A 12,699-nucleotide genomic window follows, 5' to 3' on the forward strand; every position below is an offset into this window, starting at 1 on the left:
CGACATTTAAACTAGGTGTGAACTAATCGTGAACTCGGAGATATGTGCACCACACCAAATTTGGTGTGAACTCGACGTGAACATGGTGTGAACTAGGGAGGGCCTGCACACCACACCAAATTTGGTGTGAATTCAGTGCGAACTCGGTGTGAACTATGTGTGAACTAGGTGTAAACTTGTCCGCGACGTCGTGATCTATAAACTTATCCCACACACACCTTTCAACGAGCGCGCGTTAGCGTAGTGGTTAGAGTCAATCTCGTGGGGGAGAGGGTAGTGGGTTCAAGTTCCGGATCCGAGAAAGTGAGAATCTTTTGCATTTCGTAGACAATCCAACGATCACGATCAACTGGTGATCGTGAGCCATTGATCCCACCTCCAAATGGAGGTGTCAATTAGTAACGAGGGGAGGGGAGCGTCCTTTACACATGGCGTAAGCTGCGAGATGAAGGCTAACTGCCAAAAGTGAGAAATGCTCATGTGCACGCGATAAAGAGAGAGAGAGAGAGAGAGAGAGAGAGAGAGAGAGGCCGCCTTCGGCGCCCTGCGCGAGGTGACACACTGGACCGACAAGATCAGTCACACTGTGTGTGTGTGTGTGTGTGTGTGTGTGTGTGAGAGAGAGAGAGAGAGAGAGAGAGAGAGAGAGAAACCAATCAAAGAGCACGCATTGTACTGTGAGATCTTGCTTCCTAGCAGAGTTTGACCTGCAACATGGCTACCTTGGCTACTGCGTCCATCTCCAATGCTGCTCATGTGGGCAACAACCTTGCTACCTAGAATGCCCTTCGCGAGGAGGTCCCTGTGGCGCAGGCCAGAGTCAACATGAGCTTTGACTATTGGTATGGGCCCGATGCCCCCTAGAACGCCCTTCGCGAGGAGGTCCCTGTGGCGCAAGCCAGAGTCAGCATAAGCTTTGACTATTGGTATGGGCCCGATGCCCCGAATACCTTGGCCCCTTCTCTGCCGAGACCCCTTTCTACCTCAAGGGCAAGTTCTTTAGCGGTTATGACTGGGACACCGTTGGCTTGTCTGCAGACCCTGAGGCATTTGCCAAGAACAGGGCTTTGGAGGTTATCAACAGCTGATGGGCCATGCTTAATGGAGCTTTGGGATGCATCTTCCCAGAGGTTGCACAGAAGTATTTGAATGTGTTCTTCAAGGAGGCTATCTGGTTGTGTGTGTGTGTGTGTGTGTGTGTGTGTGTGAGAGAGAGAGAGAGAGAGAGAGAGAGAGAGAGAGAGGATGCGATACAACAATGGAATCAGGAGAGAAAGACTCCAAGAATAGAGAGATGTGTTGGAAGCCATTGGTCTGTTGCTAAACCAATTACAACGTGGCTTAGAGTGTCAACTGAGAGATGCCCACAGTGTTGCTGTAGTGCGGTATGTGGTGATGCAGCTGGGGACAGAGAGCTGGGTGAGGGATTGGAGGATGATGAGGGCCATCCTGGATTACCACCTCCTCACCCTCATGGACATGAAGAACACGGACAAGCTGCTCATGTATGCAACCAATGGAACATTGCATTTTGTTTGTAGACATGATGGATGCATTGTAGAACGAGAGTGGGACGCTCTGATCCGAAAGGTGCAGAGCTGCCTGCAAGAGGAAGCCTGTATCAAGAATCCTTCAATAGACATCTTCCTAGCAACTCTTAACCACAGACTGGCAGATTCCGTCGATGAAAAGCTCGCGAAGGCAGTAACTTCCATCCATGTGAAGAGCGAGGATAGGAGTAAAGATTTAGATGGTGAGTTTTATGAGAAGAAACTACCACAACTGTACGAGAGCCTACAAAAACTGGCTGCTCTGATAGAGGGTGTGATGAAGGAGTTGTCGAGCATACCGGATGAGATCTGCCGACCGAGATGTGAAGCCAGTTGTCCGCAGTGTGGCAGCATGTGCTACCATGCGCAGTGTGGCAGCATGTGCTACCATGCCAAAGGACATAGTGCTGCAAAGCATGATATTATATACCAGCCTTCAAGACTCAACGGATCCTACTGGTCTGGGGATAGGACACTGGTGAAAAATTTGTGCCTTCAGCAAGTGGACACAGGTAGCTGGATGAATCTCTGGGACGAGAATGGAGAATTGATAAAAATTGCCCCTTACACAGATTTCAACAAGAGTATCCGACTTGGATGATGCCTTCTAGTAATGAGGATAATGCAATCAAGGTGCAGGAGAGTCTCTTCTTCCACTTTCAGAAAGAGCTGGTGGATAAGCTGAATGAAACATATTACCCATCAAGAAAGCGTGCATTGGCACCCACCAGAATATGCTTGCCGCCACGTTGCAACTGGTTTAGCAACAAACCAGTGCTGAATCCCTTTCCCTACTATAGACTTGCACCTTGAAAGCATGTGGCATTACACAAGATGCTTACATGGGCGAAAGAATTCATGATGATGTTGTTAGACTAGGGTTGTTGAAAGATAACATCGTGCTTTGGCACTACCTCGATCGACATGTATCCCAAATGTGGTGCACTTCATAAGGCACAAAAAGTGTGTGAGGAGCTTCCTATCTTGGATGTCCTCTCTTGGAATGCACTGATTGCGAGATTTGTCCAACTTGGGAAGGGCCAAAAAGCTCAAGGTTTTTTTCGACAGATGCGAAGCAAGGGTGTCTCTCCAGATGCAATCACTTATGCTTGCATCTTGCAGCCAAGGATCAGCGTCACAAAGCTCCAAGCTATTTTCAGTAGGTGCAAATAGAGGGCCTCTTTCCAACCACAATCACATACACTTGCACCTTGAAGACATGTGGCATTACACAAGATCCACATATGAGCAAAAGAATACACGACTTAGGTTTTTGAAAGAAAACATTGTGCTTGGCACTACCTTGGTTGACATGTATCCCAAATGTGGTGCACTTCATAAAGCACAAAAAGTGTGGTAAGGATAGATGTTTAACTACAGATATTTATACCTTCCGTGTTTATGTGAGTTTCCTGCTGTCATAATGCTCTCTGGACTTTTCAAGCTCATTTAGCCGAGTCTGCTAAACATCTAGAGGCAGCATTTACTACGTTGTATCATATTCATCATATTAAAATACCACCTTGAAAATTTACAAAAAGAGTTATAAACCTGTAGAAGCTCCGCTATGCAACCAGAGGCTCCAGCAGGATCTGCAAACCATGTTCTGGTTGCATAGTTAGAATTACCGTGGGCGCATGTCTATAGCCAGGAGAAAGCCGGAATCGAAACTTTTGTAAGATCATACACAGAGTAATCTTGGCCTCCATCATTGCAAAGTTCTGGCCCACACAAACCCGAGGGCCACTCCCAAAAGGCACAAATGCTGATGGATGTTTGCAAGCTTTCAGGACCCCATTTGCAAATCGCAGAGGATTGAACTCCAATGCGTCGTCACCCCACAGTTCACGATCAACATGCAAAGGCAGAACACCAACAAAGAATCCAGTGCCCTTTGGTATAAAAATATTACCAAGCTTTCCATCCCTGGTTGTTTCTCTTAAAGTACCTGTAACAGGTGGGTACAACCGTAATGATTCTTGCAAAATCATTCCTATCTGCAAAATACCACATATGTCTTAGTACATAATAGTTAGAAAAAAGCATGCCCATGTACGTTCATTGCCATAAAGTAGACTTACAATCTTTAAATGATTTAACAAATCTGCATTTGGACAGCTGGTGCCAAAGAGAGAGAGAACCTCTTTCCGAGCACTCTCTTGCCATTCAGGATGGTTGGCAAGAAGCATGACTGTCCATGTGATTAGTGACGTGGTTGTCTCATGCCCAGCGAAGAAAAAAGTCTTGCATTCATCAATTATATCTTGCAAAGTCATTGTTGGATCTTCCTCTTTACGAGCAGAGAGCATCAATCCCAACAAGTCGCTTCCATAGTCATCACTGGGAAGACTCAAGCGCTTTTTAACAATCTTTAACAAAGTCGCTTCAATTTGTTTTCTTAATTTCCACCGATACCGGTTCACTGCCGTAGGTAGGAACCTAATATAAAATGCCAAGAACTTCAAACCCATTGCATAAGGTTCATTTCACTATAAAGACAAGGACCAATTGATATTCTAGTTTGCAAGGTTGTCGGTTATGAATTCTCCGACAGAAATTAATTTAGTCTCCAAGCATAGTCACAAAATGATCTTGTGGCATAGGACCACAGACGACGACCGTACAGGAGTCGACCGGAGCAGAATGAAGTTTTGTAATGCTGATGTGGTGCTGCATACGGATGCTGACATGGAAGATTTTTGAACTGGTATGCTTTCAGGGCACCAATATTTGATAGCAGTTGATTAATCAGTGCTTTTTATGCATTGTTTAAAACAGCAGTTAAAAGTGAGTTGCTTTTGGGGCCAGGTGCTTAGAAGTAAGAGGCCAAGGTGCCATTGGCACTTACATTGTTGTGAGTGGGCTCACACGAGCAATTGTAACCATTACAGCTTGATTAAATGATAAAAATAAGTACACTATACCGCAAGGGGCACCTGTTGGAAGGGCCACTCTCTCTAAGTGGAGAACTCCGCCCTACTGAGTCTCGTCTCAAGCATTCTCTTTCAGATCAAGTTTGCTGTTTTCCATCAGTTTAAGGTTTTGTTGCATTGTTTTACTGCCTTATTAGGTGACTTGCCGGTTTCAATGATATCAGAGAACCAGTTGACTTCTCTCCTTGGGAGAGTCTGATCCAGATCTGCAACACTCAACCATGGAAGTAGCACCTCCTAACCATCAAGAGATGTATCTAGCTAGCCTTGGGGAGGGTCCTGCAGTTAAAGTGAGATTTCAAGGCTTATTGCCAGAGTTCCATCTGCATATATTAGAGATAGGCAACAACCTGTGTGTAGTATTGGGTGAGGTGAGGGTGGTGCACCATTTGATGGTGTATGCACCCCCCACTCTCATATTGCTTCTTCACGGATTATCTTTCGCCATCTAGTGCGACGAAAGAAGAGGGCTTACCTATCTCAATTAGAGCGTGATCTATATCAGCTGTTTATGAGTCAGGACTCTAGTGAGGCATGGAGGCTTTTCAATGAGCACTCTCCACCGCCAGCCATCACTTCCACAGAGACATGGGGGGAATATGCTACATCTCTCTATATAGCATCGGGGCAGCCACCTTTACCTGACCCTCCAGAGGCATGCCCAGAAACATATACTTTCTCTACTGCTGAGAGGGTAAGGAAAGCCATTGACAAGATGAAGACAGGAAGAGCACAGGATCATGATGGTTTGGTAGCAGAGCACTTTATCCATGCCCGAGATATGCTTGCAGAGCCTCTTGCTATGATGTTTAATAGAGCCATGTACGAGAGTTTCCCTGAGACTTGGAGTATGTCCACTATTGTGCCTATCTTCAAGTCGGGAGATCCTATGCTTCCCGGGGATTACCGAACCATCATGGTTGGTCACACTCTGGCTAGGCTATATGCATCAATTCTTGAGCATGAGCTGAGTGGATGGATAGAGAGAGAGGGCATATGGGCAGCAGGACAGGCAGGTTTCAGGAGAGGTTTCTCCACTCTTGACCAGATTTTGACACTCAGAACCATTATTGAGGAGGGTAGACACCATGGCAAGAGGATATATTGTAGCTTTGTGGATTTCTGCAAAGCCTTTGATACAATGCCACGAGCTAGATTCATACGCAGATTGCAAGACATGGGGGTGCCCACAGAGCCGATCTGGGGGATCTTTGCTTTATACAGGACAATGTAGGACAGGTACGCACTACTCAAGGCATGTCCGACATGGTTCACTCCACCATTGGGATGAAGCAAGGTTGTCCCCTATCTCCGACTCTCTTTGGGGTATATGTAGATGAGTTTTCAGATTATGCACATGCAGAGGGTGATAGAGGTGCTCAGCTTGCAGGGACATGGATTCAATTGCTATTATATGCTGATGATATTGTGCTGATCTCAGATTCTCCAGAGGGGATGCAACGTCATTTGGATGCATTGCATGTATGTGCACGGGACAGTGGATTGTCTATGAACCTTGGTAAGACCAAGATAATGGTGTTTAACACCACAGCGCAGTGGGTAAGGAGGTACGCCCCCACTTTTACATATGGTCGACAGACCATGGAGTATGCAGATACATACACTTATCTTGGGGCGGTTTTCAGTGGTCCAGTATTTTCCCTGAGGCGTGCAGCAGATACACGATTGACCAGAGCCTATGCAGCATTGGGGAGACTTGAGAGGATATGTTCGTAGGTTCAGTTCCAAGAACCTCGAACAAAGCTTTGGCTCTTTGACACTTTGGTCACTTCGGCCATGCTGTACGGAGTGGAGATATGGGTCCCCTCAGTTGATCATCATAGTAGAGCTGGCAGTACTGATGGATGGAGATGTATGGAGAAGCCCTTGGTGTCTATGATTTCTCGGATGATTAGGGCGAAGGCCTCAGTACCACATGAAATTATTAGGGCGGAGCTCGCTGCTCCTCCATTGGTAGTGGAGGCACTCACTGGATCAGTTTCATTTATGCATAGCACTTGGGCTCTCCCTAGAGATAGATATGGTTGATTAGCACTAGAGTCTTCGCGACAGCTAGCATTGCAAGGAGATAGATCATGTTGGTATGCAGAGATGGCATCTTGGTTTCAGTTACATGGCTTTAGTATGGATCGGCTACCCCCATTTCAGTACTCTTTGGATGCACCCTCCATCTTCATCACTAGGGCAGAGATTACCAGGCTCATCAGACAGGACTTGATTCAACTGGATACGAAGAGGACATGGATACAACCTACACACGAGCTAGGTACGAAGATGACTTTCTATAGAGAGTATCTTCTCCAACTCACGGAGGATGGTTTTGTGATCAGATCAGGATACATGGACACTCATCTATCCCACGGGATACGATGTGCTATTGGTTAGATACGCACATCCTCACATCAACTAGAGATCGAGACAAACAGATTTAGAGGAGTACCCGCTGAGTCCAGGATTTGTCAGGTTTGCCAGATAGAGCCAGAGACAAAGCTACATTACATATGTCACTGCCCAGCATACTATGAAATACGAGGCCGCTTTCACTGTCTATTCAGAGAGGGTTTTGGGCCACTTTCTAGAGTCATGAGATACCAGGATCAGAGATGCTTCAGATTATACTTACTGGAGATTCGCAAACACAGAGAGGACCTCTTGAAGAGGGGCACAACGAGAGAGATCCAGCAACAACGGAAAATTACAGATTTCTTTCTATCACAGACACAGGAGTCAAAGCATCCCCAACAGCATAACAACACTGTTGGGGTATAGGCGCCTATGCCTTGCCCAACCGCCCAGAGTCTGGGCGCCCACTGACTTGTATACCTTATACATAGCATAAGTGTATAGGGGGCTGCTCACTCTTTGAGTCTCCCCACCCATATCTGTGTGTCGTGTGTCTCCTTCTCTCTCTCACTCTCCGTCTGTGGTACTTCCCGATCCTCTTCAATCGGTATCAGAGCGTAGGTGCGGAGGGAGCACCTGTGTGCACAGTCACGACGACAGCGGAGAGCCAGTTTCATTCCCGAAATCGCGTCCGCGCGCGCGCGCACTTTCAAGAGTGCAAACAGGGTTTCGACTTCGGCATCGGCAAATTCAGCTTTCCGAGAGCGTTTTCATCAGGTGTCCTGACGCTTTACCCCCCTTTCGAAGCCATTCGAGCCATCAGAAACCTCATTCGAGCTACGGTTGAGGAGCTGCATTTTTCAGCCGAAAACAGTGTTTTTGGCATATTTTGCACACTCGAACTCGGATACATGTAATCCAGGAGTCTACCTTGGGGTTTTGGCATGCTCCGGACGCGCTCGTCATATCAGAATTTTAAAATTCTGAACGCTGAATTTTCAGCAGCAGCAGTTGTTTATTGTGTGTCGAGGATTCCACACATGGTTTGCTCTGACATGTGAGAGTGATATTTGCTGCAAGTTTCCTCACAAGTGGGAGGATACGATGTATGCCTTATGTGGTTTGATGCTCAGGGAGACTAATGTGATTGCATTTTGAGCTCGGCAATGTATGCCTCGAGCATGTTTTTTGGCAGTCACAGGTAGAGCAGATATTTGTGTACTAGATTTGCAGGTGTTTGCAATGATGTATGCAAAGTGTGGAGATCGGTGCATGCATTTGGAGTGCGGTTTGATATGCTTTGGTTGCTCATGGTTTTGAGCGTGCAGTCAGTTTGGTTACTGGTTTTGTGGCCGTTTTACTGACGAAACTCTGGCGAAATTTTCCAAGGAGTTTTATGCGTATCATTTATGCGATTTAGGTAGAGATTGCGGGTTGCACTCAGCATTTGAGTGCGGTGTTCTCTGCAGGTGGGAGATTTGTGCGTGTGTATGCATCGATACCGCACATTGTGGGCTTGGTGATTAGCTCACGGGTTTGACAGGCGTACAGTTATCTTGGCACACTCACAGGAGTGAGTATTGTGATGTATGCTTGTGTGGCTACGAGCTAGGTAGCCGGATTCAAGCACTAATGGCTTGAGGTTTTTCAGCAGGTTTTACAGGTTTACAAGTTTACAGGCAGGTTTGAGGGCTTATTTGGGCGCTGAATTTTCAGCCATTGTTTCCTCTTTGCAGGTGTCCATGTATGGCTCAGTTGTAGGCTGATATGGGACACGTTTGTGACTTGTTTATGCAGCTGTTTAAGAGCTGAATTTTGGGGCTGATTTGCAGCCATATTTTACAGCCATATTTGCAGACTTTTGTTGATGCGATTCGAGCCAGTTTAGGGCTGATTTGGTTGACATTTGCTACTCATTGTTGGTTGCTCTTTTGCGAGCATTATGGCTGATTTTTCATTTGACTTCCAGCGTTATGGTCTGACATAGTTTGATGGTGCAGATTTTGTTGCTTGGAAGGAGCATATGCTTGTTGCATTGGCGGATTTGGGGCAGGATAAACCCTTGCGTGGTTTATCGGCGGAGCCCAAGTCTATGCGTGATGATGATTGGCAGGATCTTGATGAGTTAGCAATGTCTACGATTCGTTTGCATCTGGTTGAGTCTGTTGACTGGCAGGTCTTGAGGGAGACTACAACTCATGCTTTATGGCAGAGTTTACATGCTATGTACGCGACATCCATGTCTACAGGGAAGTCTAGTCCCACTTCTATGTCCATGGGAGAGATTGATCCCACACGCAAGTCTCGACGGCATAGAGACTTGACATGTTGGCATTGTGGACATAGAGAGCACATTAGGCGTCGATGTTTCAGGCGTTTGAGACAACGGAGGCGACAGATGCGTGATGCAGATTTGGGCATGACAGATGCTAGTGAGATCAGTACGATGGTTACTGAGTATGCTTGTGACGGCGATGTCACATTTACATCTAGCTTGTCTTCAGACAATCTTATGTCTACGGATTGCATATCGGATTGCACATTGTCTTCACATTAGTTACTAGATTCACATGCTACTTTCCATGTCACGTCGCATCGTGAGTGGTTTAGCACGTTTTCTAGTGGGAGACTTGATTGTGTGCACATGGCTGATGGTTTTTTGTATGACATTGAGGGTGCAGGAGACGTATCTTTGTCCTTGCCCAGTGGTATGAGATTTACCCTGCGTCATGCGCGTTATGTGCCAGATCTGAGACGGGATTTGATCTCAGTGAGACAGTTACGGGATAGTGGATGTCAGATCTCGCTACGAGAGCGAGATTTTGTGATGCATTTGGGTTCGCTAGTGATTGCGAGAGGTGCCAGGAGTGGTACAGGTTACCCATTGCATGTGGATCACGAGAGAGACGGTGTTGTCTCTGTGATCATGCAGCCAGGTAGAGAGCGAGAGAGCAGGTGAGTCTCTTTTGCTCATGGGTTGTAGGGTACTTTGCATGGAGTGCAGAGTAGTGAGCTCGTTGTGCACACAGTTGGGGCACGACTTGAGCAGTCACACAGAGAGGTGACAGAGTCAGACATGCATGCTTTACTAGTGACTGAGCAAAGCAGAGAGTCAGTTGTGCGAGATACTTCTATGCAGGATAGACAGGTAGAGCGGTCTTGCTCTAGTGAGTCACGACAAGAGGACGTTGTGCAAGAGTCTATGCATACGGAGTTAGAGCATGAGAGCTCTAGTGAGTCACAGCAGATTGAGTGGTCATGTTTGCAGTGGATGATTGCAGAGGAGGCTGAGATGTCAGTGATTATGCAGTCATTCCTTTCTATGCTCGACAGTGAGCATGGGGATATAGTTGTGCAGGATATGTCTTCCAGCAGACACCTAGTGCAGCTGGTTTGCTCTGAGGTTGCACGACAGGTTGATGCGTCTTTTGTGGACAATCAGGAGATGCATGTGGCTGACACGCCTTGTCAGTCAGAGATGCCTATTGCCAGGGATATATATGTTGATGCATGCTCCGTAGAGCTAGCAGGGCCCGCTAGCATTGCATCGGCATTCGGTGGTCTCATGTATGAGATGCTGATCTTGAGACCGGATATCGCAGCTGTAGTGGGAGCATTTGCAGTTGGGGTTGTCAGTCGTTTGTTGATTGATGATGGCATAGTGCACGAGGGAGATATGCAGGTATTGCGTACATACTTGCAGTACGTGTGCGGTACGTCTGGTGGTGTATGGACTTACACAGGAGCAGGACAGCCGGATGCACACGATCACAGCCAGCCAGTGGGCATCGGTTAAGAGCGGTTTTCTCTCACCTTTTGTAGTCTTTAGACTAGGTTCCCTTGCTTAAAGGCACAGTCGCCTTTAAGTGGGAGGTTGTTGGGGTATAGGCGCCTGTGCCTTGCCCAGCTGCCCAGAGTCTAGGCGCCCACTGACTTGTATACCTTATACATAGCATAAGTCTATAGGGGGCTGCTCACTCTTTGAGTCTCCCCACCCATATCTGTGTGTCGTGTGTCTCCTTCTCTCTCTCACTCTCCGTCTGTGGTGCTCCCCGATCCCCTTCAAACACCAGAGGCACCAGAGACATATTGCTTGATCGGGCGATAGAGTTGGGGCATCCCATCGCCCATGGATGAGGGGACCCTCTCGACATCGACGCAGATTGCAACAGAGGATCCATACCATACTGGCGGGACATAGGAGCCGTCCCGACAGAGTGCCTACCTTGGAGGACATTGAATCTCTGTAGCCTTTTGGATACTGATGTATATGTGTATGATGCCTCAACTGTTAGAGAGCTCCATTGTATCAACTCACCCTTTGTATTCCCTTTGTATCAGCTTTCACCCCACCCCTACCCACTATTTTCCTTTTCAGTTCTTTGTACTTTTTGTACCCAGACTTGGTATTAGATTCACCACATGTAAGCGTTTGGTCACGTAGGTCATTTTTGCCTTTTGAAGACGTTAAAATTACATTTCATTTCATCTCTCTCTCTCTGTGCCATTTTTTGACCTAGTAGACAACAGTTCACTCTTTTGACCATAACTTGCTCATCCGAACTCCGATTTAGGTGATCTATAGCCTCAATCGAAGAGCACGAAGCCGTCTACGCATTGATGTAAAGACATAATTTTTCTGTGTAATGGAAGGCTTTGCTGTAACAGCATCTCAAAACTGAAAAGACTGTCAAAACATTGCGTTTTTGTTGCCGACTTGAAAGCAATGTCAGACAAAACTCGCAAGGGTGGAAAAGCCACACTCGCCATGGAGAATGATGCAAAATCTCAAAGGAATTTGGATGCTAATCCAACCACATCGTCTACAACAACGGAAGCAATGATCATGGCTTACTTGATCTCGTTACAAGAAACCGTCAACAAGCAAGGCGAAGAGTTGCGCGCACTTGCAATGGAGAATGGCACTTTAAGAGTTCTTGTTGTGGAGAATGAGCACCTCAAGAAGGTTCTTGAAATGCAAACAACACGCTTGATGCATCTTGAAAATGAAGTTTAGGAATGTAAACGCTCTCTTGTTGACATGAATGTATTGAAAGAGCGCTTGAGCAAAGTTGAGAGTCATCATGTATTGAAAGAGGAAACAATAGATACAATACGACATGATGTATGTGAGATGAGAAATGCATCCAAATCATGGGCTGATATATGTAAGGATAATGTGGTTTCTCTTCTATCACGCAAGCCGTTGTCCAAGCAAAGAATGTAGAGAATGTGGACACTCAAGAATTGCAAGAACGACAAAAACGCTCAAAGAATGTCACAAAACCGGAGCGTACACGAGCACTTAGAAAATCTGAGAATTATAATACTTTGCAAACATGAGAGAAGGGAGAAGATCGACACAGTATTGGGGACCAGAAGATGGGCTGGTCTCCCCCCGTTAAGAGTATTCTTTTATTCAGGGAGAATTCTTATACAAGCACGAGAACCCAAGGAAACCCCTCCGTTCTGTAATCTTAGACCCGTAGGTCGTGCTTTCCCGTAAAGGGCTTGGGCACACGGCCGTTCCTTCTCGTAAGGGACTTAGGCGTGAAGCCGTACTTCCCGTGTAGGGCCTTCCCGTAAGACGAGAGATTCCTGCAAAACAAACCACACAAGGCAATAATCTTTAATGCGTATCAACACCTTATACCTGTCGCTCCTTGCTCGAAGAATCGACCTCCGTACTCAGTCGTCACGCGAACACTTGCAAATTCCGTCGCCAGCCTCTACTCCAGAATCCCAGCGCTAGTACTTTCTGCTGCTCCCGGCTTGTTCAGAAATTGAACGCTGGCTGTCCTTTTATAGGCCCTAGCACCCGGCGGGAATAGGGGTCCAAAAAGCAGAGCCTA

General features: G+C 46.7%; 2 protein-coding genes across 4 annotated transcripts in view; one reads left to right on the forward strand and one right to left on the reverse strand.

Annotated features, from left to right (window-relative positions):
- The first annotated feature begins 219 nt into the window (after positions 1–219).
- Positions 220–3,017, forward strand: LOC147461430 (uncharacterized). Its single transcript, XM_086508998.1, has one exon. It carries the CDS (start codon positions 1,396–1,398, stop codon positions 2,149–2,151), a length of 756 nt encoding a protein of 251 aa, XP_086365124.1. The 5' UTR covers positions 220–1,395; the 3' UTR covers positions 2,152–3,017.
- A 15-nt stretch (positions 3,018–3,032) lies between these two features.
- LOC147461431 (cytochrome P450 709B1-like) overlaps positions 3,033–12,699 on the reverse strand; it is a 63,945-nt gene continuing 54,278 nt past the window's right edge. For 2 of the 3 annotated variants that reach the window (XM_086508993.1, XM_086508994.1), the window contains exons 4-5: positions 3,632–3,989; positions 3,033–3,547 (exon numbers count right to left, since the gene is read on the reverse strand). In XM_086508993.1, coding sequence (XP_086365119.1) covers positions 3,116–3,547; positions 3,632–3,989 — 790 coding nt within the window. In that variant the 3' untranslated portion in view covers positions 3,033–3,115. The remainder of the gene's footprint in view (positions 3,548–3,631; positions 3,990–12,699) is intronic. The other variant, XM_086508995.1, reaches the window with a different exon arrangement.

This window comes from Adiantum capillus-veneris, chromosome 3, assembly GCF_014529385.1.
Source record: "Adiantum capillus-veneris isolate H3 chromosome 3, ASM1452938v2, whole genome shotgun sequence".
Classification (NCBI taxonomy): domain Eukaryota; kingdom Viridiplantae; phylum Streptophyta; class Polypodiopsida; order Polypodiales; family Pteridaceae; genus Adiantum; species Adiantum capillus-veneris.